The following is a 24,549-nucleotide window of genomic DNA, read 5'->3' as shown; positions in this document are numbered from 1 at the left end:
ACATCAGGGCAAAAGTGAGAACTGGATGTCAGCAAAACGGGACTCAGCCATCAGGGAGACAGGGATGGAACTGAGGGTGGATGTTTCTGTTTGGAGTGAGCAGCAGGAAAATGTTGACAGCTGGTGATGAAGGATTTGCGATACACAGAAAAAAAATCTTTCCTGTGAGGGTGGGGAGGCCCTGGCACAGGGTGCCAGAGAAGCTGTGGCTGCCACATCCCTGGAAGTGCCAAGGCCAGTTTGGATGGGGCTTGGAGCAACCTGGGATAGTGGAAGGTGTCCCTGCCATGGCAGGGGGCTTGGAACAAGATGAGCTGTAAGGCCCCTTCCAACCCAGTGCATTCTGTGATTCTGTATTATTTTGTGCCACCTCATGCAGTTTCCTGTGCTGTATGCCATCCTCCACCTTCTCTCCCTCTCTTTAGAGCTCCCTGACTTTCCTGGCTGTGAGATGTATCAGCATCTATCAAAGCAGTGTTTTGAAATAGTTTCTCATATGCTGCTGTGGGAAATTATTCACTTATTGATACAGAATGAGGTTTTTTGGCAGATGCAGGCCAGGAGGAGATGGTCAGTGAACCATGAGCCTCTTTCCTCTGCAGGGTCCGTGCTTTGAACTGGAGGTAGAGGTGACAACAGGCTCTTTGTAATTTCATCCTGTCACTTTGAATCACACGGGGATCCTTATCAGCAGATCCTTTTTACAGACAACACACAGCACATTACCCTCAATGGCATTTCCTTTTCAAAACAGCATTCTTGTGCTTTGATCAACGTGTAAAGGACAGATGAGAGTTGGATGCAGTCTGATTTGATCTACCAGCCTGGGATATGGGAAAAAGGAAGGCATTTGCATAATACATCGCTCTGGTTTCATGAGTCAGGGGCTGGTGTAGTCCACAAACATTCTAGATATAGAAGTGGTAATATTTATGGAGGCAACCTTGAAACCAGATTAGAGAGACACACAATCCCAGTAGGTTTCACATACTGAAGTCTCCAAATTTACACTGAACAAAAGGTTCAGTTGCTTTGCACAGTGTGCTAGTGACCAGCAGCCAGTAAAAGGGTGTGTAAAATTCTCAGTTTTGAGGAAAGGTGCCATCTAAAACCAACTGGGACTTGAATTTGGTTCACCTCTAGTTCACAGCCCTGGCCTGGTTTTGGAAGAGCCATTAACCTGAGCTCTGCAAGTTCTCCTTGTGTTCTGTATAAATAAGCCTTGGGAATCCTTAGCTCAACCCCCTCCAAGAGGCATTTACTTCTCCTTCCCCTGCAGGTGTGTCAGCTCCTGCCACAAGTCCAGCAACAAGGGGCCCTGGAGGTGAAATGCCAAGATGGGCATCCTCCAGAGAAGATCAAGACGGGCAGCACAGCCTGAAACAGCACAGCAGAGGGTTTGGACTGCCCCCAAGCAGGGCAGCAGTGATGGCAGGCAGGAGGAGAACCCAAGAACCTGGAGTTCTCTCTCTTCTGAGGGGATTTTGCCATCCACATAAGCTGTGTCAGCATTGGAGTAAGAAAGAAGAGCTGTGAATAGCTCCTGGGTCCCAGTGGGGTGTGCAGGAGCTGTGCCCATGGTCAGTGCTTGAAAACTGGAACAGGGCCATGGGAATCCACGGGAACTCATCCCTGCAGGAAGTTCTCATCCATATATAGCACTTCCTTCCCTGGCAGGGGCTGCATGCAGTGCCATTCTCCCATGGCACTGCTGGAGAGGAATTGGGAGCAGTGGGCAGAGGGGTCAGGGCTGCCGAGGAGATCCTCTCTCACATCCTGTGTGCTGAGGGACATGGCACCTGTCTGGCAAACATCTCCACACCTCTTTTGCTGTGTTGAAGTAGGAAGTTAGAAACCGAAGTGAGAGTTCTGATCCTCTCTGAACAGGGCTGGGAGGAACCTTGGGCCACTGCTTGGGCTGGCTCCTGCCCCAAAGCAGGATCAACACTATTAAACACTTTCCATACAGGAGCATGTCTACTGGTTTTCCTTTTTTTTTATTTTAAGTCCTCAGATTTAAAAGTGGAGAGTCCTTACTCTCCTTAAACAACCTTTTCTAGGATTTAACTATTTTCAACCCTAGAAGATGTCCCTGAATTGTCCTTGTTACAGTGTTGAGCTGCCAACATTTTGTTTTAGCCCCTATCGGGAAAAGAAATGTATTCCTTTTCTGTTTGTGGCAGCCTTTTATGTATTTGGAAATGGTTATCGTGTCCACACAGTCTTAATACTCTCCTTAAACAACCTTTTCTGTCTGTGGCAGCCTTTTATGTATTTGGAAATGGTTATCGTGTCCACACAGTCTTACAGCCCAGCAGAAACCTTCCCCAGACTAAACACGGATGGGTCCTGCATTCCTACAAAGCCAGACCCTGGGCTGTTCCCGAATCCCCACCAGAGTCTCTCCACCAGGCCTCACCTTTCTCAAAGCATGACACCTGTGGATGTGTATATGCCCCAATGGGATGTTTGCCTTTTCCACAGCGGCGTCACCAATTGATTCTTTGATCCACTCTACACCAGATCTTTATCTGTAAAAGGCCTGCCTAGCCAGCAGGCTCCTATCTCACATTGTCATGGATCACATCACATTTGTCTGCGTGGACTTGCACCCTACATATTGCCAATCCTTTTTCCATTTTGTTGAGGTCATTTTGACTTTGAATTCTGGCCTCCAGAGTGCTTCCCAGACAGGTCCCATTTGCCAAAGACATAAGCATAACTTTTATTCCTGGATTTGGCTCCTTAATTTATGAGTGCTTTGCAGGACCAGGGCCCAGGTGGGGTGGGAGAATCACAGGGTCATTATGGTTGGGAAAGACCTCCAAGATCACCAAGTTCAACCAGTGACCCAGCAGAGCTCACCATGAAACAGTGTCCCCAAGTGCCACATCTGCATGGTTCTTGAACGGTGATTATTCTACCACTTCTCTGGGTACTCTGTTCCAACGCCTGACCACCCTTCGGGTGAAGAAATTTTTCATAATATCCAACCTACCCACCCAAACCTAGGAAAAAAATTAGGCTATTTCCTCTTGACCTATCTCTTGTTACATGGGGGAAAAAGGCTGACCCTCACCTGGCCATAACCTCCTTTCAGGTGTAGAGTAATAAAGTTCCCGCTGAGCTGAGCCTCCTTTTCTTCAGGCTGACCCCCACTCCGAGACCCTTCCCCAGCTCTGTTCCCTTCTCTGCACACACTCCAGCCCCTCAATGTCTTTCTTGTCGTGAGGGGCCCAAAACAGAACCCAGTTTTCGAGGTGTGACCTCACCAGTGCTCAGCACACGGGGACGGTCACTGCCCTGGTCCTGATGGCCACATTATTGCTGATCCAAGCCAGGATGCCCTTGGCCTTCTTGGCCAGCATGGGAGACAAATAATGGAGGTTCTGCTGGGGGGCACCGTGGTGTGGTGGGATGTCCAGCGCTCTCCGGGATGAAGCGGAGTGGCCGCAGAGACGAAGGGAGCCGCTGCGGGGGCACTGCGGGTGCGGGGGCAGCGCGGGGTCCGGCGCGGCCGCAGCGCCTTTGTCCGCGGGCGGGAGGGCGGAGGGGCGGCGGCGCGGTGCGGGCCCATGTGGCCGCAGTGCCGCCCGCCGGCGGGCTGGGCCGGAGCATGTGCAGCTGCGGCAGCACCTGGCAAGGAGCCGCAGCGCCGGGGATGTGAACCAGGCGGGGAGGAAGGCCCTTGACTCATCAGATAAATCCAGCCCCGCACGGCTGAGCGAAGGCGGAGGAGGCGCGGCGGTGAGCCGGGGAGGATGGCGGGGGACAGCGAGCAGCGGCTGGAGGAGCAGGGGCAGCCCAGCGGCGGGGAGCCCTTCCTCATCGGGGTCAGCGGCGGCACGGCCAGCGGCAAGGTGCGGGGGTCGGCGGGGGAGCTCCGCGGGGCGGCCCCCCACGCCGGGCGCGGCGGCCACATGGCAGCGCGGCGGGTCCGAGCGGCCGCCCCGCCACGTGCGCTGCTCCGCGGCCGGGCCGCGGGCTCGGGGCTGCGGATGGAGCCGGGCGGGCTCGCTGGCTGCCCGGGGAAGGATGATCCGGCGCCGGCGGGAGCGCGGCCGCCGAGGCCTCTGCCCGGGCGGCGGAGGGAGCCCCGCGGACACGTGGAGGGGGTTGTGTGGTGGGTGCGGGATTTACTCGCTCCTTGTTTCCTGCCGGGACCTTGTGTCCCTCTATGGCATGGGGCAGAGCCGGGGACTGCGCGGAGCAAGGGTGGCCCCAGCTCGGCCGGGGCAGAGGCGGCATCTCCCTCTCTTCCCTCCTCCCTCCCTCCCCTCCAGAATCTTTCCTGTGGCTGTAGTCAGCGCTTCCCCCGTCCCCTTCACCTGCACCGACCCCAGGGGCTGCCCGCCCCGCAGGGCACCTCGGGGGCGATGCAGTTTTTTAATTTCCACCCCCGCCGCCCGCAATGGTGTCGGTCGTGCAGGGGGGGTGTCCTTCTCTGCCCAACTTTAGGGTAGCAGGAGCGGGGATTCTGCAGCAAATGCTGACTCACAGCGGCAGAACGACCTCCTGGCTGCTGTGCCGGGAGGGGCTGGCCCTTGGCAGCGGCAGGTGGGAGCGGAGCGGGGCGAGGGCTGCGGGGACGGGGCATCGCCCGCCGGGGCAATGCGGGTGTTCCCGGCAGGCTGCTGCACCCAAACTGCAGCGCTCGGCAGCCTTCAGCTTCTCAGCGTCTTATTTTCGTTGTTTCATGCAGTGTGTCCCTCTGAATTTGTTTAACCTCGCTAGGTCACTTTCTTTCTTAATAGGAAAAGAAAATAGCTTTTTTTCTTTTTTTTCCTTCTTATTTAAGAGCAGTAAAAGCAGCTTCTCAGTACTCATATGCAGGGCAGCACATTCTACCTGTATTTTGGAAAGGATGAATAGATTTGGAAGTAGCTATACCTGTGAAATATTTCTTGCGGAGGAAACTGAATGTGGGCTGGCACAGGAGAAGGGTGAGCCTTAGATCTCCGGGTTGATCCCTGTTTGGAGGGGGATTTCTCCTGAAGGCATAACCCATCTGCTGTACCTCAGCCCTGTGTTTTAAGCATGTGTCTCTGAGCACCCTATTGATTCTTGGACTGCTGTTGCTACTGCAAGGGGGAAAAATCCAGCTGTAACAGGGGAGGGATGATGAGAGAGGATGCAGTCTCCTCCGGTGGGAACCAAAGCTGGATTGTTCTTGCAGCACAGCTCCTGGTGACTCAAACACGCTGGGTTTGTCTGTTCTCTGATGCGTGGGTCTGCCTCTCTGTAGTTGTCCCAATAACATCGTGTCTGGCGCTGCTGAACTGTTATGTCTCTGAACACTGTGTCTCAGGCCCACAAGGTAAAAGCAGTGATTACAGTACAATGCACCACAGTGGTGCTCAACTTCAAAGTGAAAACTGCTCAAGAGCAGCAGGCTGCCTTAGGAAAAAAATAGGGAAATGGTCCTTTCTAGCAAGGGAGATGTACTAACTGGCTTTTCCTGTCTCTCAGCTTTGATTTCCCCCCCTCCAGTGACTGCTGAAAACCTCTGTGCAGTGTTGCCTGTTGAAGAGAGTCCAGCAGATTACTACAAAGTTGGTGGGAAAAGGCCACAAGAAATACGCTGGCAAAAAACCCCAAGCAACAGAAAAATCTCAGGACTTGTGCCCACAGCCCCTCAGATCCCATTTGGTGTGGCTGCAAGGCAGGGATGTGTGGCTGTCCCTCACCTGACTGGTGACAGTGGCCTGTGCCGGGTGCTGCAGCACACTGGGAAAGCAGTGGTGGGGCTGCTGAGGTTTGCTTAGCTAAGGGCTTGCCTGCAGCCAAAATCCAGCCCAGGGGCTGCCTGCTGATGTGCTGGCTCTGGGTGAAAAGTGAGTGCTGGCAGGGGAGTGAAGCAGGCACCTTTCCCAGTGGGAAAGTGACAAATCCATCCGACTGGCCTCGACACCAATTGGGGGTTGTTGTCGCAACACGCCCCTTTGGCAGCACACCAGCCCAAAGATAATGGAGGGAATTTGCCTTCCAAGGCCCCCTGCAGCTCCTCCCACTGCTGCTTTTGGGTCTGACATGGGGACAACAGGCTCCACACTCCCGTCTATCCTGCTTGGTGCACCAGCAGGGTCAGGCTGTGGAAGGATGGGATTGTGTGTTGTAGCTGGCCACGACTTGTGTGCTGTGGTGCCCTGGGGAAGCTGGTGTTGGAAGCAGCCAGCCTTCCCAAAAAGCTGGGATTGTTTGGATAGTGTTCCTTAAATCTATGAGAACTCAAAGGCTGAGTGAGCAAAAGAGGCTTGAGCAACTTTGCCCACTAAAATAGGAGTAGAACCCTGAGTGCTTCCCAGGTTTTTGGCTCTGGGAAGAAAGCTGGACTGTGCTGGGAGCAAAACTGGGGAGCCGTAGAGGTCCTGAGCAGTCTGGGATGCTGCAGCCCCTGTGAGGGCAGTGCAAGCTGCACAGTGGCTGCTCTGAGTCAGCTCAGCTGGGACAGGCTCTTCACAAACAAAGAGCTGTCCCCTGAAACCCAAGCACTGTGCAGTCTGGACAAGGCATGCTGTGCTTTCCTGGGGTGGAGATGACTTGGCATTAAGACCCCCATCCTTCCAAACGTGAAGAGGGCTGTAACTGCCTCCTTCCCTCAGAGCAATTCCCAAGGCTTGTTGCCACATTTTCTTTCACCCTCTCTGTTCTCAAGTGTTCTGCTAGAGTTCTTGTTCCCTCTTACACCCATGGCCTTTGTGCTAGCAGCTCCTTCCCTTGCTCCTGCAAGACATTCCTGACTACCAAGGACTCTGCAGCACACAAGGCAGGCAGCCAGGCTGCAGGAAAGTTCAGCAAACTGACTGCTGAGATGAGCTGGGAACTGCTGGGACACCTCCTTAAGCTCTTTGTGTCCTCACTTCAGCTTAGCTGCTGGGACCTTGCAGCTCTGCCAGCAGGGCCTGGAGCAGCTTGCTCCCAGCAGCAGCATCTGGTGCTGGGGTGGCTGCAGGGGTGGGGAAAGCTCTTGGAGCTCAGGCTGAAGCATTAATTGTCCCCACGTGAAGTAAGGCGCTGATTGCTGCCTTCCAACAGGAGCTTGTGAGAAAAGACAGATTGCTTTGGTTGGCTGCTCATTGCTCAAATGGTAGTGAGGGCTGAGAATGGGTGCCACTGCAGCCCTGTAGTTACATCATTTGGGTCTTGAGTTAACACATCCAGTTCCCAGTGTCTGTTTGAACATGCAGCCTCAGAGTTTCCAGCCTGCAGAGCACCAAGATTACAGCCTGTGATCAGCCAGGTGTGCTCTTCACTGGCTCCACCAGGCACTTTGAACACTGGCAAGGCTGGCTGAGGCTCCAAGAGTGAGCCAGCCAGGAGGCTGGAACTGCCCAGCCAGGGTGGGACAGCAGTGTTGGCCCCCAGGGAAGGGGTGCTCAGAGCTGCATGGGGCAGTTCAATCTCTCCCATGGAACCTCTTCTGTGACAGAGCTCAGCCCAGCAAGGGCTGAGGTCCCCCACAGCAGCCTGGGGGTCACTGCCACAATGTCACCACCTGGATGGCTGGCAAAGAATCCCAGGGGAGATCCGGGAATGACTCCCCCGTGGGAGGGGGACTAACAGGAATTGCAGCAGCCCTGTGCCGGTTCAGCACCATTTCCTGGTGACGTTGGTTGGTGGCTGGCAGGAGCCCTGCATCACAAGGTCTGACTAGTTAAACACTGGTGTCAACGTGTGCTAGAGACTCATCAAACTTTCTAGTAGAACGTTGTTGTGTGCCAGCCCTGATCAGACTGATCCACAGGACGTTTTGATGGGTCAGCCCTTTCCTGTTACTGATGGAATATGTGCTCATTATGGAGCCTGCTTACCATAGTCCCGTGGGCTCAGCCAGCTCTGGGCTATGGAGTTTGCAGCAGGGGCTCGAGAAAAATATCCTGTGCCTAAAAGCAGAGGATTGGGAGGGATTGTGTTAGAGGGTTTGTTTTCCTCCCTGCATGTAATCTGTGTTTAGAGCCTCTGTGTGTGCCTGTTTATGCTCCAGCCCAGGATTGCTGATCACATGCACAGTGTCCCAGGGTGAGTGAATAGAAACCTGGCTGTCCCCCTCCTGCTCTGGTTGGCCTGTGCCTCACAAAGGGAAAGGCAGGATGGTGAACCTGCCTGGGAATGCTCTGGGTTGAGGCCCAGGTTTTTGGTTCAAGAATACTAAGTTTCCAGTCCTGCTGTTGCCGCGTGTGTGTGCTCCCATTAGGACTGGAAAGGATGGCGTGGGTCATGAGCTGGCTGTCTGCAGTCACAGCATTTGATAGATGCTCTGGGACCCTTCCCAATTTGCTGTCTGTTCTGTGTGTCATCCCAGTCCTAGCACTTCCTGGTACTTTATAATTACCATAACTTTCAGGAAGAGACCAACATCTGTAACTCATGTGCTGCAGGAGATAAGGGCAGCTGTAGAGGACAGCAGAGAAATTAAACAAATAATTACAGTGGTTCCTTATGTTTGATCTGAGGGAAAATCCTCTCAGAGCACAAAACTGGAGACTGTTTTATCCACAGAGGTGTGATGAGGACACCCCAACCAGGCTGCTGCAGCTGCAGAGCCATCGCCAGCTCCTGCCAAGCCAGCTCACAATCGGATCCCGCAGGAAGGGCGTTATGGCACTGATGTCCCTGGAGATAACCTCTGGGCTCCTCTCCCTGGTGGGATGGGACTGCTGCAGTCTGTCCTGGCTCCTGGTTGTGCTGTGGGCCAAGGGCACTGCTCTGTTGGGGAGGACTGTCCTCATGAGCATCAGCCTGCAGTGGTGGCAGGAGGCTGTGCCTCTCTTTCCACACTTTTGGCACAACCCTTTTCCTCCTCCTGAGGGATCTGGCAGCTTCAGTATTTCTTTAGGGGTGGAATCACTTGATCTGGCTAAGTTATTTTAGCTGGGTGTCTCATCTAGAGTCCCTGGGAAAGTGGGAGCTCCTCCCTGCAGCTGGAATGGGACCTTGAACATCCCTCTGCGGTGCCAGGTTCCTTGGGGATGGACAGATTGCTCTCAGCATGTGGCTTTTAGCATATCCACCTGCACAAGGCTTAGGAGCTCCTGCTAGCCCAGAACAGGCCTTGCCCTCCTGGGACTGGAGGCATCAGCTGTGTCCTGGCTCCTTCTCATGGTGGTTCCTGCTGGGTGACAGTGGCACTGTCCATCAGCTTTCCCCTTAATACCTATTGGAAGTTGTAATTCAGTGATCAGAGCTACCCAGGAGGGATTGTGGGATAATCTGCATAATAATGTCAGGGAATTACTCAGCTCCTGAAGAATATCTGAGCAGCTGGCTATAGGCCACAAGTGAATGTGAATTAAATGTATAATTAATATATTCCAAATAGATTTTAGAGGTAGGCCTTCAAACACCCATCTGTTGAGTTTCTTTCCCTGAGTACCACCTCTCTCCTTTTGGGAAAATATGTTGAATTTCTACTCCAGGTGCCCTCTGCATCTTCCCTTCCTGTCAGAATAAAGCTGTACTTCTTCCTTGAACACTGGCTGTTTGTGTGCTTGGTTCAGGGGAGGAGTCCTGCAAGGGGAGCTGCAGCTGCCTCTGCTCAGGAATAACCTCTTGGAGCTCTCGCTCGCGTGGTGCTGTGCTGATACCTTCCTCTCCACGAGCTCTGCGGTGTGGGCTGCTTTGCACAGCTTTCCCAGGGAGCAGCTCGAGCACAAAGCCTGGGGGAGTGCAGCTCCAGGGGTTTGCTCCAACCTGGAGCCGAGTTCCCCTCGCTGCAGGGTGTGGGAAGTCATGACCCATGGCAGGAGCCAGGGTCCCTCCCTGCTCGCCTGCTTGGAAAGTCCTGCTTCAGTTCCATGTGGCTACCATGGGAAAGGTCTGCTTGGCAACCACAGAGGCTCAGATGCTGCTGGGGCCTGGCTATATATAGTTTTAACCAAGTTCTGGAGGAGGGGAAGCTCTCTCCTTTTGCTTGAGAAAGCATCCTGTTGCTGGGAGTTAGCTGCGGCTGAATCACCGGCAGCGTTGGCTTTGGCTCGTGGCAAGGTGTGCATGGGTGAGGTGGGTATGGAAAGGGGCTGAGCAGAGGCAAGAAGCTCTGGCATAGCTCTCATATTCCTGCAGATGAGTTGTGTCACGTAAGGCATGGCTAGTGATGGGCTTCAAATCCTCCAGCTTGTGTACTGGGATCAAGTCACCTTTCTCAAGGCATCCTCTGCACTCCTGGGCTTCTTGGAGAAGAAACAATTGTCTTCTTCGCTGGGAGAAGAAGCTAGGAATCAGCAAAAGAAGGAATCTGAGCCCAGGCTGCCCCTTCAAGTGGCTGCTAAGTGCCTGTTGTCAGCATGTGTCCCCTGCATCCAGACTGGTGCACACTGGCACAGGACTTTGGAGTCGTGCTCTGTTCTTGCTCTTACTGGGTATCTGTGGGTCTCCCCAAAACCTGGCTGTGCTCATTTCCAGTTATTGATGGATCTTTTCACAGGCACACATGTATGCTGTGCTGCTTTGGGAGAAAAGGGTTTAAACAGGAATATGTCATTTATTTGGGGGGACATTTCCCAAGGCTGGGAGTTTCTGTTCCCGTTGTGTAGGGGAGTTTCCAAGCTGTGTGTTTCTGGTTTTTCTTCCTCCTTAACAGTGGGTGTTTATCAGCCAAGGGGAAAAACTGCATGTCCAGCTGTAGGAGTTCAGATTGGCATCAAGGACTGCCCCTCATGAGACATTGTTGTTCCTACCACAAATGATAGTGAAAAAAGGAAAAACCCTCTTTTGGACCTCGCTGAGGTTCACAGCTCTACTAAGGAAAGCTGAACACAGCCCTGGAGAGGACTGAGGCAAGCTGAACATGCCCTGTCCCCCACTGTCCCTGTGTCCTGCAGCACCTAATGCAGGTGCAATATGTGAGCAGTGCCTGGCCAACACTGCAGACCAAGGTGATAAGTGTCCCTCTTCCCAGAGCCAGGAGGTGACATCCCTGCTCACCCAGACAGTATGGCATGCTGAAACTGAGCTCGGTCCTGAGAGCAGGTTGTCCTTAGGGTTGTCTTTCTCCACCACTTCAGCCAGCTCTCCTGAGCCCACCAGGAAAAAGGGAAGGGTCCACTGTGTCTGCCACGTTGCTTTTTCTAAGAGTCACCATCTGCCCCTGAGCCCAGGTTGGCAAATGCAGCTGGGATACAAGCTGTTCCTTGTCTGGAACCTGGAGGGAGGACGTGTTCCTGTCTCCAGCTGCTTTGGGGTACTTTCTCCTTGGGCTTTTCTCACTATCAGGTGTCTCAAATTATGAGGTATGAAGCTTGAGGGTGATTTTCAGAGCTGATGGAGGCTCTTCTCCACCTTCCAGAACCCATAGACCAGAGATTAGTGTGCACAAGGCAGAAGGAAGACTGGCACCATTTGTCTGATGCTCTCAAATGATTTTATTGCCAGTACACATGCTGAGGTCCAAGGGGAGAGAGTGAATGCAAGTGTATGTGTTGCTTTCACTGATTCAAAGGAAAGGAGTCCTGCACCTTGCCCTGGGCTGGCAAAAGCAGTTTCTGGTGCAGATCCACATGGAACCTGTGGCTTTGTCTGGGTGGCTGTGCTGAAAGGTAGTTTATTCCTGATGGCAGAAGGCCTGGGAAGTTTGGTGTCCTGGGCAGCTGTAGCCAAGGCTGAGCCCTGCTGCGCTGTGTCCTGTAGCTGCATGGGCAGGCAGTGGTGTCTGGGGGAGTGAGTGGGCAGGAAAGGTGGAAGAGAGGCACTGAACACACCCCAGTTTTGCAAAACCTATGGGATGCAGCTGGACAAACAGTAGGGCTGAGGCAGGCCAGAGAAGGATTTGGGGAGTGGGAAAACAGAGCAAAGGGAGAGCAGGCTCTGGCTTTGTCTGCGTGTGTGCAAGGGCAAGTGACTGGCACAGACTTGCAGGGCTTTGTTCTGGGTGGGAGCAGCTTGCTGCAGGGCAGGGCTGCCAGCCTGGCTTGGGAAGCATGACCTGCCTGCTGTGAGAGGCAGGAGAAGAAGGTGGGATGCTCAGCAGACCCCATCCCTGACCCATAACCCAAACTGGTGCCCAGGGCTGCCCGGACTGCTGTGGGTCAGCTGGAGCCGGTTCTCTCTGCAGCAGAGCTGTGAGCGAGCCTCTCCAACCAGGCTGGGCATGACTCACAGCCTATGGCCACAGCCAAGGCAGGTCAGCCTGGCCTGGAGGGAAGAGACGGTCTCTGGAGAGGGGAATGCTGTCAAATCTTCCAGCTTCTCAGGCAAACAGCCTTCCCTCTGCCTGCCTGCTGGGGTGACCTCCTCTGCCAGGCATGTGTTTTCCTCCCTGCTCCCTCTCACCAGTGCTGCCTTCAGCTCTGCAGCTGGAATTTGCCAGCCAGGTATGGAGCAGATGGTTGAGCCATCCTGTAGGCAGGAACATGGAAAGAGCCACAGGCAGGCAGGCTGGGGCAAGCACGCTGCTCTTTGCAAGGCACAGGGTTCAGCAGAACGCTTGTGGTGACCAGGGCCAGGAGCCAGGAGCAGCTCAGCTGGGCACCTGCAGCCAGTGTGATTCCTTGAGTGGGATCAGCTCCCTGTGGCACCAGCAGCTGCTTTGCCCCCGGCAGTGGATGGCATGCGCCAGGAGCAGAGCGCTCCCCAGCCAGCCTGGCCTTGGCTCTCAGTGGCTGGGGCAGTGCTGGCTGCCAGGCAGCGATGCAGTCCCCACCAAGGGCTCCCATGACTAAGGAGAAGGGACTGCAGCAGGCTGTGGGATCTGTCCCCCGAGCTGTGCTCTGGGTCGTGTCGCAGTGGCGGCCGCTGCCCTGGTGCCAGCGGAGCCGGTGCCAGCCGCCCTGTCCCAGCCTGCTCCGTGTGGAGTGCGAGGTGCCCGCTCCCTGTGCCAGCAGCCAGGGCCACGTGGCTCCTCAGCCGCTGACTCCGCAGTGCCCTGAGCCTCCCGTGCCAACGGGCACCAGGATGTGCTGGCTCCTCCCAGCCCTGGCAGCTGTGGCACAGATCTCTGATAAAGTCCCACGGGCTGTGCCTTCCCATCCTGGGCTTTGTTTGCTTTCCCTCTGAGGGCTCTCTCATGCTGTGGTGGGGTTTCTGGGTTGGAGCAGAGCTGGGGCAGCCAAGACTGCTTTCTCGAGGAGAAAGTGCCCCACGGGGAGCTGCCTGGCAGGCTGGAGTGCCTGGGGCCCCACGGCATGTGGCTGAACCCAGGCAGGAGCCAACTATTTTTCTGCTGCCGCTTGTGCCCAGAATAGGAACTGTGGGCAGGCTATAGGGGTGGAGGAGAGGTTGGCAGGCAGCAAACTTGGTGCTGCTGTCACACTAAAGAGTACCATGGTGATGCCTCTGGAGCACTTCTCCCTCAGTGGCTTCGGGAAAACCACAGACTCTTGGCTGGAGGTGCAGCAAGCAGGCAGGGATGTTACCTGGGGACATCCTCCCTGTGCTGCTAAGATGTAACTTGCTGCTGATGTGCTTCCTTTGCTATTCTTTTCCCAGTCCTCAGTGTGCTCCAAGATTGTCCAGCTGCTGGGCCAGAACGAGGTGGACTATCGCCAGAAGCAGGTGGTGATCGTGAGCCAAGACAGCTTCTACCGGGTCCTCACCTCGGAGCAGAAATCCAAAGCACTCAAAGGCCAGTTCAATTTTGACCACCCAGGTGAGTGGAGAGCAGCACTGGGGCTCTGCCATGCACTGTGGGATTGCGGGTGGAGTGGGATCCTCAGCTGCAGCAGCAAACAGCCTGCATGGACACTGGGGCTCTGAATCCTCGTGGGACAGGAGTGGGTGGCTTAGTTAAGCTCTTGTGGAACAGGGTGGCTGGCACCACATGTGTGTCATCCCGTCCATTTCCCTTGGGAAAGAAAAGGGGTGGAGTGTTTGGGATGAGAAAGAGCAGGTTATAAACCCTCAAACTCCTTAAGACCCTTGTCTTCCTGCAAAAACGTCCCCCAGTTTGAACAAGGTTTTCATAGAATTGTAGAATCATTGAATAGTTTGGGTTAGAGGGGACCTTAAAGGTCATCTTGTTCCAATACCCTTCACCTAGAGCAGGCAGCAAAGGAACAGATTGGTTTTGGTGCAGCTGAGTCAGGCCCAGAGAGATCTGGCCTGGCAGAGTCCCTGGAGCCAGCAGCTCCATGTCCCTCCTTCAAGGAGGGAACCAGCTGTGCAGCTGCTCTGCAAACTTTTCCACCGAGGGGGCCTGCCCTGTTACTACAACAGGGGCTCTTTGAACCATCTCTGTGGAAATTCCAGAGCTGCTGTCCCTTGGTCCCCACGAGGACAATGGCCAGAGGCAGCGAGCACTGAGCAAACAGAGCCCTGTCTGTGTGGCAGCTCCGTGCTGGAACACTGCTGCAGTCTCTCTCCGAGGGCTGGAGCCCTGGAGGAGATGCCTTCCTGTGCCTGGGCTGGCAGCACTGCTGTACAAGGACGGTATTGATCTCTGCAGGCCACATCCCAGGCTGGTGCAGAGCCACAGAGCCCCGTGGCTCTGGCACAGCTGGGCCTTGCCTCGTCCCTGGGGAGGTGCAGGGTTTTCCTCCCAAGTCTGTGTGTCTGTCTGTCCCCAGCATGAGGTGCCAGCAGCTCTGGCTTGGGCAAAGCTCAGCATCTGGTGGGTGGGAGAGGTTGCAAAGCTGCCTTGGTAACGATTCCTCTCTCCTCAGATGCCTTTGACAACGAGCTGATCGTGAAAACGCTCAAAGAGATCACAGAAGGGAAGACGGTCCAGATTCCTGTCTATGACTTTGTCTCCCACTCCAGGTCTAACAGCTGCTCCTGCCTTGCTGTGCCTCTGCTAACGTCCTGTGGCAGCCCTGCTCTCTCCAAAGTCCTGCCCTCTGCTTGGGTGCCTAACCTGCTAGCACAGAGTTTCCATCCTAACTCCTCCAGCCCCGGGTTAGAGCATCCCAGGCAGATCCAGGCACAGGCTGAGGGTCTGGAAAGCTGTGTGGCCAGCCAGCAACATCCAGGCATCAGTGCTGGGGGGTTAATAATCTCCCTTCTCTTCCCCTGTCCACACCTCCTCTCCTCATAAACTCAGTGTTTGCAGCTTTAACAAGCACTCCAGCCTCAAACACCCTGGCAGTGGCAGGAAAGGAGGAGGACAACAATTCTTGCTGCTGTAACACTCCCCTTGCCTGCGTTCAGCTCGTTTTTGCATGCCCGTGTTGGTCGTGGACAGTGTGGCTCTGCTGTGTTTCCCACAAAAGCTCTGCGCTGTCAGGGAAGTGCTGCCTGCTCCCCAGGGAAGCAGAGCTGGCCGTGCAGGTTCCTGTGCATAGACTTTCCTGGGCTTTCTGGCTTGGCACGTAACCCTTGTGAGCAGCAGCTGGCCGAGGTAGGGGGAGAAGGGCTGGCGTGCTTCCTGCTTTGCTGTTTATCCTTCTAGGAAGCGTACGTATGCCTTGGATTCCCTCCACGGCGGTGGGGTAGGTCTGCCCTCTCCTCTCCTGCCCCCCTGGTGCAGCAGTGGTGTCCCAGGGTTGGAGCAGTGCTTAGGAGCACCGCTGTTCCCCCCCACCTCTCTTTGTGTCGCCCAGCCTCCCCCAGCAGGGTTTGACTGTGCTTCCCTGTGCCAGGAAAGAGGAGACGGTGACGGTGTACCCTGCCGACGTGGTGCTCTTCGAGGGCATCCTGGCCTTCTACAGCCAGGAGGTGCGGGACCTCTTCCGCATGAAACTCTTCGTGGACACGGACGCCGACACCCGGCTGTCCCGCAGAGGTGAGCAGGGACAGAAATCCCCCTGACTGCTCAGGCAGCTGGGCACACAGGCAGTGACAGTGAGCAGAGCTGGAGCTGGCACAAAGCTGTGAAGAGCTGAGGAGCTTTTCCTGCGCAGTGCAGAGTGTCACTAGGGCAGCTTGTGGCTCGCTCTGTGTCTCTTGGGATTCAGCGGGATTTTTGCTGCCTTGGCTGGGATTCCTCCTTTGATGACTGCTGAGTGTGCCGTGTCCTCGCGTGGCCCCGTGGCACCAGCCCAGTGCCAGCAGCTGAGCAGCAGCTGCTGCCAGTCAGCAGATGCCAGCAGGGAAGGGAGCAGTGGGCAAGGCAGAGCATCTGGACAGTTCAGTCAGAAGGCAGAGCCTGACAGATCCGCTCAGGACCTGGGCTGTGGGTGCGCTCTGAGGATGGCATTTGGGCCGTGGTGTCCGCCGTGGGTGCTGCACATGGGGAGTCTGGTTGTGTGTTGTGCAACCCAGTGTGGAGCCTCTGTGTGGTACCTGGCATTGGGGTGATGGTTTGGGGGCAAAGAGCTCTGAAACCAGAGTGTCCCTCTCCAGGACTCCCCATGTCCTGCTGGCTTGGCTGTGGGTTGCCGGCTGACATGGGGAGAGACACCCACGCTGCAGGGCCTGCATGACTTGAGCTGTCCTTTGTTTCTAAGCATCCTTGAAGGGTGGGGTCACTGATGCAGCACCTCCTGGGTGACTAAAAAAACACCTGGGGACTCTTGGGGCAGAACTCACTTCTGTCTGAACTATTCCTACCCCTGCCTGGCTCTGGCAGGCTCCACAGGGTGCCTGGGGATGCAGAAGATGACTTAAGAGGCGCAGTCCCTTCCAGAGCTCTGCGCTGTGACGAGGGGAGCGCGTCTCAGTGCGTCACTCTGGGACTGTTGTGTGCATGGGACTGTTGCACTCTGCAGTGGAGCTGGTCTGGCCTGCCCTCCTGCTGTCAGACACACGCAGAGCCTCCTCAGCTGCTGGGATGTCATCAGCACCGATGAACATCTCCTCTTCACCAATCCCTCTTGACCCTGCCCACTGTTCTTGCATGACTCACCCAGGGAGGTGACAGCACAGTCAGTTGCAGGGAGATGTATTAGGAGGTCACAGATATGCAGGGTCCCAAAATGTGAGCCCTAATCCCTTAAAATGCTGTGCAGGAGCTCGGGGCCACACCCAGCCACAGGGTAGGACACTGTGGTGGTGACAGTGACCCCAGCCAGCAACTGAGCCCCACACAGCTCCCTGCTCAACCTCCTCTGGTGGGAGAGAATCAGAAGGGTAAGAGTGAGAAAACTTGTGGGCTGAGACAAAGACAATTTAACAAGTAAAGCAAAAGCCACAAGGCAAGCAAAGGAGGAATTTGTCACCACTTTCCTGTGGGCAGGCAGGTGTTCAGCCATGCCCAGGAAAGCAGGGCACCGTTGTGTGTGATGGTTATGTGGGAAGACAAATGGCATCACTTAGAACGTCTCCTCTCACCTTCCTCCTTCTTTCCCCAGCTTTATATCATGTGGGACACCCTTTGGGTCAGTCAGGGTCAGCTGTCCCAGCTGTGTCCCCTCCCCCGCTGGTGGGGTGGGGTGAGGAGCAGCAAAGGCCTTGGATCTGTGTGAGCAGTGCTCAGCAATAACAAAAACATCCCTCTGTTATCTTCACTGTTTTCAGCACAAATCCAAAACACAGCCCCACACCAGCCACTGTGAATAAAATTAACTCTATCCCAACCAAAACCAGCCTATTCTCTACCCCTTATTCCAAACCACTTAAATCATGCTCAGGTCCCACACTCTCCAGTCTATTCTCATTCCCCACCTTTGGTGTATCACACATCTACCAGTCCCCTATTTTATAGAACACCCCTGTAACAGATCTGAGTGTCCCCTGAGTTAATTTAGTCCCTGACTTTGGGCTCCATCTGTCCTAGTGGTCATTCAGGACAGGAGAAGGTGGTGTGTAGTGTGGAGTTATGGGGCCACTGCTGTGCTCACACTGCTCTTGTAAGGCTTGTACTGTTCCCACCCACCATCAATCACTTGGAAAAGGGCAGCTTTGCTGATGGAGGTGCTGCTGTCTCCTAGTTACTGCAGCTCATTGTTCTCCTGGTAGGAATCTGGCCATTTCCCTGCCATCAGAAGTTGGTGGGACCACTGCAGCATCAAATCTGTTCACTGTATGTCTGCCTGTCATTTCTGGGAAAGGAGAGCCTGTGTGAGAGGTGCCAAAGGTATAATCATGTCCCTGGAACGTAGCTGGAGGCAACTCATTGCAAAAGTTGGGATCTTGTGTTGTGATGTGGCCCTGAGTCATCTTTCTGTCCCAGAAGCCCTAAAGGGTTGCAGCAATTGGGTTTTCAGCTGGGCAGCAGCAGGAGGTGAGGTTGCTGGAAGTGCAGCTGACAGCTCAGTTAATCAGTAGTGCTGGGGTTCAGTGTGTGCAGCTCACACTGTGCCCATCTCAGCACCTGTCCCCAGCAGTTCTGCTAGCAGAGTGCAAGGGACAAGGTCTGCCAGGTACCTCAGACAGGGATCCATGGGGCTCAGGGACCTCATTCTGGCTAAGCTCCCTCACTGCCTGTCCTTGGCCACTTTCCCTAAAAAAGAAACCAGGTCCAGTGTCACGTGCATGTTTTGGGTCCAGTTTGAGTTTGGACCTGCTGGCTTCAGAGAGGTGCCAATCTGTCCTTGGGATATTTGCCTGCCCTGCCAGCAATCCCTCAGGACAGGGTGTGTGGTTTTACCTGGGCTGTTGGGATCTGCTGCTTTAGGGCCAGGTACACAGGGCAAAATGTTTGACCTGTATTTGTGTGTGGGGTGATTGTCCTGCTGTGGTGTGCCCTGGGAAGAGGCAGGAGAGCTTTGCCCTGTTGTTTGACCTGTGTTTATGTGTGGGGTGATTGCTGTGGTGTGCCCTGGGAAGAGGCAGGAGAGCTTTGCCCTGTCAGGACCAGCCCCTGCCCAGCTTACAGACCTCCTGCACCCCAACAAATAAGGTGTAGGAACTGGGAAACAAAAGTGGTGTATTTTCCTTGCCTCTTTTTCTGTGTTGTTCAAGCTGGGGCTCGCTCCTGCTCTCTGAAGGAGCTGCTTCTGGTTCCTGGAGCAGGCAGGGAGCTGGCACCCATCCTGTGCCAGCCCTTTCCCCCCTCACTTCCCCCTGCAGGGCTGTGAAAGGCCACGCTGTGAAGCTGCTGGCCAAGGGCAAACAGAGCCGTGGGGCCAGTGCCAGAGCAGCGGTGTCCTGGCCCCAGAGCACACAGGCAGTGGCTGCCCAGCAGGTCAGGCAGGCTGGCAGGGCAGTGCTGTGCCTTGGCTCTGCCTGGGACACGAGGGAAGGCTCATTCCAAAGCCAGTGCCAGGCACTCACATGCTGGGGAAAAGCCAGCAGCCCCCTGGGGACAGCCAAGAGCTGTCTGCTCAGCCACAGGGCTGCTTTGGCTCTTTCTGAGGATTGAATTCCTGTTGAACTGGGCCACTTGTCCACGCTGAAGTGGCTTCAGACTGGAGATGGCACTGGCCCAAACAGGGTGGAAGGCCTGAGTGGCAGAACAAGCAGGAGGCCAGTTTGCTCTCCTGCCTTTGGGCTTCCTCCTGAGCTGACCCCTTAACCTCTGGTTCTCCTGCTAGCTGGGGACAGCACAAGGAGCCCGGCAGAGCTGTGCAGGTAGGTGAGTTTTACTCTCCCCACCTCTGCAGATTTGAGTTAAACTGTGCCTTAATGTGTGTGTGTGTGGCTGAACCCCACTGATTTTCTATTCTTTGGGCACCTCTGCACTGGGATGGCAGAGAATGCCCAGGCAGGCAGGACAGAGTGACAGGAGGGAGGCAAAGCCTGAGCCTGGGAACACTCAGGACTCGGCTGGCACTGGTTACAGCTGGAATGTGCATGTAGAGCTGAAAAGAAGGGGGAAGGCCAAGAAAAGCCTTTGGCCAGGTCAGCCAGCCCTTGGCTCCCAGGAAAGCTTGGAAGCAGGTTAAAAGCATGAAGCTGGGCTGGAATGTGCTCAGACACATGGACAGCAGCTTGCAGGAACAGAGATCTCGGGCAAAATATCCAAAGAACCAAAGTCTGTACTTATTGAAGGGAAAGGGGGTGGAGAGAGTTGTGCCTCAGCTCCTGACTGTGCCTTTCACCTTCCCCTCAGTGCTACGAGACATCAGTGAGCGAGGCAGGGACCTGGAGCAGATCCTGTCTCAGTACATCACCTTTGTCAAGCCTGCCTTCGAGGAGTTCTGCCTGCCGGTGAGTCAGGGGAATGGCAGCCATGAGAGTGTGGGAACAGGAGCACTTTGTGCCCAGAGCTCACATCAGCCCCCTGTGCCTTCCTCCCTCTCTGCAGGCTCTGGCCAGGGCAGGGTGTGATGGGGACTATTTATACAGCCACTGCCTTCCTGGTGAGATCACCCTTCTCTTTGGGAAGGCAGCATGGCCAGAGGAATCCCTCCCTGTGCAAGGGCTGGCAAACCACTGGGCAGCTCAGCCTGGCACGGAAGATCCTTGGCTGTATTTAGCTGGGGAATGGGAGGTCGCTGCCCCCAGGCAGTGTTTGCTGTGTCTGCCTCCTCTTTTGGGCTCTCCTGCCTGCCCTTTTCACCCTGCAGTGCTGCTTGGGAGAGCAGGGGAGCTTCTTCCTTCTGTCTGTGCAGTGGGATGTGCCTTGCAGGTTGCATTTCCTGGCTGGTGAGTGGCCAGGGGGACAAGGCCTGCCTGGAGAAAGGAAGTTCTTTTGGGAGCTGGTAACAGAGGCAAGGCTCCCTGGCAGACAGGGACTGTGTGGGGGAATTTACTGCAGTCCTGCAGACTTGCATGGAAATAGCATGTTTGCAGGATCAGCCATTGTACACCTTTCCTGGCTCTCATGGAGAGCAGCCTGTGCCTTGCTTTTCAAGGCTTTTCTAACAGATGTGGTAGTTATATGAGGATTTTTATTTTTTTTTTTTCTGGAGGAAGTGAGCTAGCACAGTCCTGAAACCTGGCCAGCACCACAGGCAGGAATTAAGTGAGCTAGCACAGTCCTGAAATCTGGCCAGCACCACAGGCAGGAATTAAACTGTGCTCCCACCTTAGGAGCATCCCTATGCCTGTCTATCTGCTCAGCTCTGCCCCTTGCCTTAAGAGGGGGTGATTCTGTGCTACAAGATCTTTTCCTGGCTCTTGCACAGCTCCCTTTTTTCAGTCTCACTCAGCTGTGGCTCTGGGAACCAATTCCAAAGCCCAGAAAGACTTTTCCTGAGAGGCAGGTCCAGCTTGCGAGGCTCCTGTTTGTGCAAGTTCCCAGCAAGAGAAATCCACAGTTTTTCAGAGCAGCAGATGCTGCATCAGGCTCTTCTGAAGAGTCTGTAGGAGAATGAAGTGTGAAACGAGGAGGGCACAGAACTGCCTTGTTTCTACCCACAGCTTTGCAATGGTCTGCTCCCACTTCCAACCTGGTGTTAGCTCAACTGCAGAGCAACTGCAGGCTCAGCACCCACTGTTGCTGTTATTTGACTCCTAAAGAAGCTCTGAGCCAAGTGGTCCAGTACTGAAATGGTCCAGCATATCTGGTGCTTTTTGATATGTCTGGAAGCACTTGGAGGTGTCAGGTGACACCCATCACCCCAGCTGGCTTGGTGGGGCTTGGCTGTCAGCTGTAAAACTGCCACAAACGGGGAGGAGACTGAGACTGGCACCTGCAGGGGAAACTAGGTCAGGACTGGAGTCCTGAATCACACCTTTGCAAGTGATGTGGTAGAGAATTCTCCCTCTTTCCCAGGCAGATCTCGTGGCTGTGCCCAGGCATGCCAGCTCGTGCTCTTGGAGCAAGTCTGGAGTGGATTCAGGGGGAATGGTGTTCCCAAGAGCATCAGCTGCTGGAGTCCTGTGATTATGAGGTTTCATAATTGCAGGTTTTGTTCAGGGTGCCTCTTACTGGCTTCTCTATGAGCTCATGAAGATGGAGTCAGGGCACAAAGCATGGCCCTTGAAACGCAGAGCAGAAACACAAATAAGAGCATCCAAAATGTATTATCAGCAATGACATATCTCCCAGTGGGTCTGGGGAGGGCAAGGAGCTGCCCCAGGGAGCAGGGACAATGCCCCAGCCCGCTGTCTCTCCACTTTTTCCCTGTAACAAAGTGCTCTCTCTCCTCCCAGACCAAGAAATACGCTGACGTGATCATTCCCAGAGGAGCAGATAATGAAGGTGAGCACCCAGGCCCTGCTGCTCTGCCCTGGCAGCCAGCTTTGGGCTGTTGCTGTTGCAGTGGAGTTAGGTTGGAGCTGGCAGGACCTGCCCCAGAGGGGACTCAGGCCACCGCCACCCAAGAGAGTGCTGCTACCACAGGTGTGCCAAGATGAGCCTGTTCCCTTTGCTCCTGCTTGGAGCATTATTGACTGGGAGTTTGTGTTCCTGTAGTACCTCCAGGCCAGCTCTTGGTTCATCCCACACAAAAGGCAATGTGCAGCTGGGTCAGCCAGGTTGGAATCAGCCTGACCACTCTGGCTGGGGTCAGCCTGACCACTCTGGCTGGGGTCAGCCTGACCACTCTGGCTGGGGTCAGTGTGACCACTCTGGCTGGGGTCAGTCAGTGTGACCACTGGCTGGGGTCAGGCTGGGCGTCCTGGCTGGGGTCAGCGTGACCACTCTGGCTGGGGTCAGCCTGGGTGGGCATCCTGGCTGCAATCAGCCTGACCAACCTGGCTGGATTCAGCCTAACTATCCTGGCTTGAGGGACAGAGGGATCAGTCCAGCAGGGGGACAGGAGGTGACAGCAATGGGAGGGACACAAGGGCACAGTACTACCTTGGCTCTGCTTGACTTTTGCAGCCATCCTAACACCCTCTCTCCCCCTTTTGCTCACAGTGGCCATAAACCTGATAGTGCAGCACATCCAGGACATTCTTAACGGAGGACTCAGCAAACGCCAGAGCAACGGGTACCTGAATGGCTACACTCCCCCGCGCCAGCGGCAGCCCTCAGAGTCCAGCAGCCGGCCCCACTGACCCGGGCAGAGCGTGAGGCCCCCACGGCCCCTCTGTACATACTGTCCACTCGTTCCCCCCTTATCTATTTAAGAAACCAGACGGAGACAATGCCTTTAATTTTGTATGTTGGAGTTGCCGAACGAGAAGCAGCCGGTGGCTCGGGAGCCCGGACCACCCTCAGCTCCCGGCCTTGCTCAATAACTCCTGCAGCACGGAACCGGCTATAAATCTCTATAAATATAGAATTGCTCTATTTTTGCGTAAATGCAGAATAATGTAAAATTACTTGCCGTAAGGTATTTGCCAGGCTCAGTGTTGCTGGGAGGGACTGGGAAAAAAGGGGGTCCTAGGGAGGTGTTGGTGTCAGGATCTTCACCTCAAACTCGGTAAGGAAGGAAAAACTGTGGTGGTGTCCATCCTGGGCAGCGTGAGTGTAGCCTGAGTGTTACACCTGGGTTGGGTTTGTCTCTTCCTGCCATTGCTGTTCAGGTCCAAGCAGCCTGGTTCTGGCTGGCAGGTGCTGCACAGTGCTTCTGGCAGCTGGGAGAACGATGTGGAGTATCTCTCCCTGCCTCTCTGCAGCTCCAAGTCTCAGCCTTTCCACAGCATCCCATTCTGTGCCTGACACCCCTTCCCACCACAGGTGTGGGGCTGCTGCCACACCCTGCAGTGAGGACCTGGAAGGTGGTGCTGGGCATGTGGCCATATAAACACAGCCTTTTTAGCAGTCTCAGTGCCTGGCTTGTGTAGGGGCAGCACGTGGGTACCTTCAGCCCCTCTGCAGCTTGGTGGCTGTGTCTGGTGGCACTGTTAGTTGACCCTGGGCTGACCTGCCTGGAGGTTGGCTTGCATGTCAGAGGTGTGTCTCATTCCTCACTTGCATGGGTTTTGCTCTTGTGTGGGGGATTCTGGGGTTTATGAGGTATGGTTAAGGGATGACCAGCCTCTTCTAAAAGAAAGGGGCAATGGCTGATCAAAGGCAGCTGCTGAGCTGCCTTTCTGAAGGGCTCAGCAGTGTGTAGTGGTCTCTGGGCTGCCTTGCATCCCCATGTGGGACATCCACAGGTCCCTTCTGGGTACTGTGAAACTGGGTGCCCAACAGTCCTCTGCTCCCTGTTTTCAGAGCCTGCCTGTGTCCCTTTCACTGTCCTGGGGAAGGACACTGTCCCTGCAGTCTGTTGTCCCAAGGACTGCCCAGGCAGTGCCCTCCCTTACCCAGGGTAAGAGTTAGTCTTGCCTAACTTCGTGGTGCTACAACAGCCATGTCCAGAGGGGCCTGGTGGGATTGTACTGCAGATTTAGGGATGCCTGGAGAGGCCCCTGCAAGATGGGGCAGTGTGGCTGGGGCAGGGGCTTGGTGGGAGCCAGTGGAGGGGGTTTGGTGGGATGGTAGCCAGCAAAGATCCTTTGGCCAGCACTGCTAAGACTGACTTGCCTTACCAAACCCAAAATTTCACAGGCGTCCCACAAAGTTTGGAGCAGAGACCCTTAGCCTTGCTCCCTCGTGGTTCTTTCAGTCTTTCCAGAGCATTGGTTTTGCTCTGTGGTTAAGAGTTTAATGGACCATGCTGCATTGCTCTCCAGCCTGATGTGAGCTGGGACAGGCTTTGGTCCTGGAGAGAACAAGAAAGGAAACACCTTCCCCCAGTGACTGCTGCTGGGGCAGACTCATTCCTCCTTGCTGTGTGACAAGGCAGCCTTTTATCCCTCTCCCTGTGTGCCAGCACTCCTCCAGGCACATCAGCTTTGCCACAACCAAGGACTGATTCTGTCTAGGTAAGAGGGACCAAAGCTCTGCAGAACTGGTGAGGCTTCTCAGGGCTCATGCAGAAGACAAGATGAAACACTGGCCTCCTCTCCTCGGTGAATAAAGACAGAATAAATGGATGCTGGTGTTGTCTCCTGTTTGGTGCTGCATGGTGCTGATTG

The 24,549-nt window shown here is 55.0% G+C and overlaps 1 protein-coding gene across 1 annotated transcript; it reads left to right on the top strand.

The window, feature by feature from the left end:
• Positions 1–3,612: 3,612 nt before the first annotated feature.
• Positions 3,613–22,873, top strand: UCK2 (uridine-cytidine kinase 2). Its single transcript, XM_041478939.1, has 7 exons — positions 3,613–3,860; positions 13,423–13,582; positions 14,595–14,691; positions 15,510–15,652; positions 19,802–19,899; positions 21,790–21,838; positions 22,499–22,873. Exons 1-7 carry the CDS (start codon positions 3,762–3,764, stop codon positions 22,636–22,638), a joined length of 786 nt encoding a protein of 261 aa, XP_041334873.1. The 5' UTR covers positions 3,613–3,761; the 3' UTR covers positions 22,639–22,873.
• Positions 22,874–24,549: the final 1,676 nt, after the last annotated feature.

Source organism: Pyrgilauda ruficollis, unplaced genomic scaffold (assembly GCF_017590135.1).
Source record: "Pyrgilauda ruficollis isolate IOZ18807 unplaced genomic scaffold, ASM1759013v1 scaffold47, whole genome shotgun sequence".
NCBI classification, from domain to species: domain Eukaryota; kingdom Metazoa; phylum Chordata; class Aves; order Passeriformes; family Passeridae; genus Pyrgilauda; species Pyrgilauda ruficollis.
The sequence above is the reverse complement of the archived record's forward strand: the minus strand, read 5'-3'. Positions and strand labels throughout refer to the sequence as shown.

What these genes read in the sequence shown, in the direction of transcription:
- UCK2 (XM_041478939.1), top strand. Translation starts at nt 3,762, where the DNA reads ATGGCGGGGGACAGCGAGCAGCGGCTGGAGGAGCAGGGGCAGCCCAGC. An exon ending in GTTCAATTTTGACCACCCAG is followed by an intron (nt 13,583 to 14,594) that starts GTGAGTGGAGAG and finishes CTCTCTCCTCAG; the next exon opens with ATGCCTTTGACAACGAGCTG. An exon ending in CAGAGGAGCAGATAATGAAG is followed by an intron (nt 21,839 to 22,498) that starts GTGAGCACCCAG and finishes TTTTGCTCACAG; the next exon opens with TGGCCATAAACCTGATAGTG.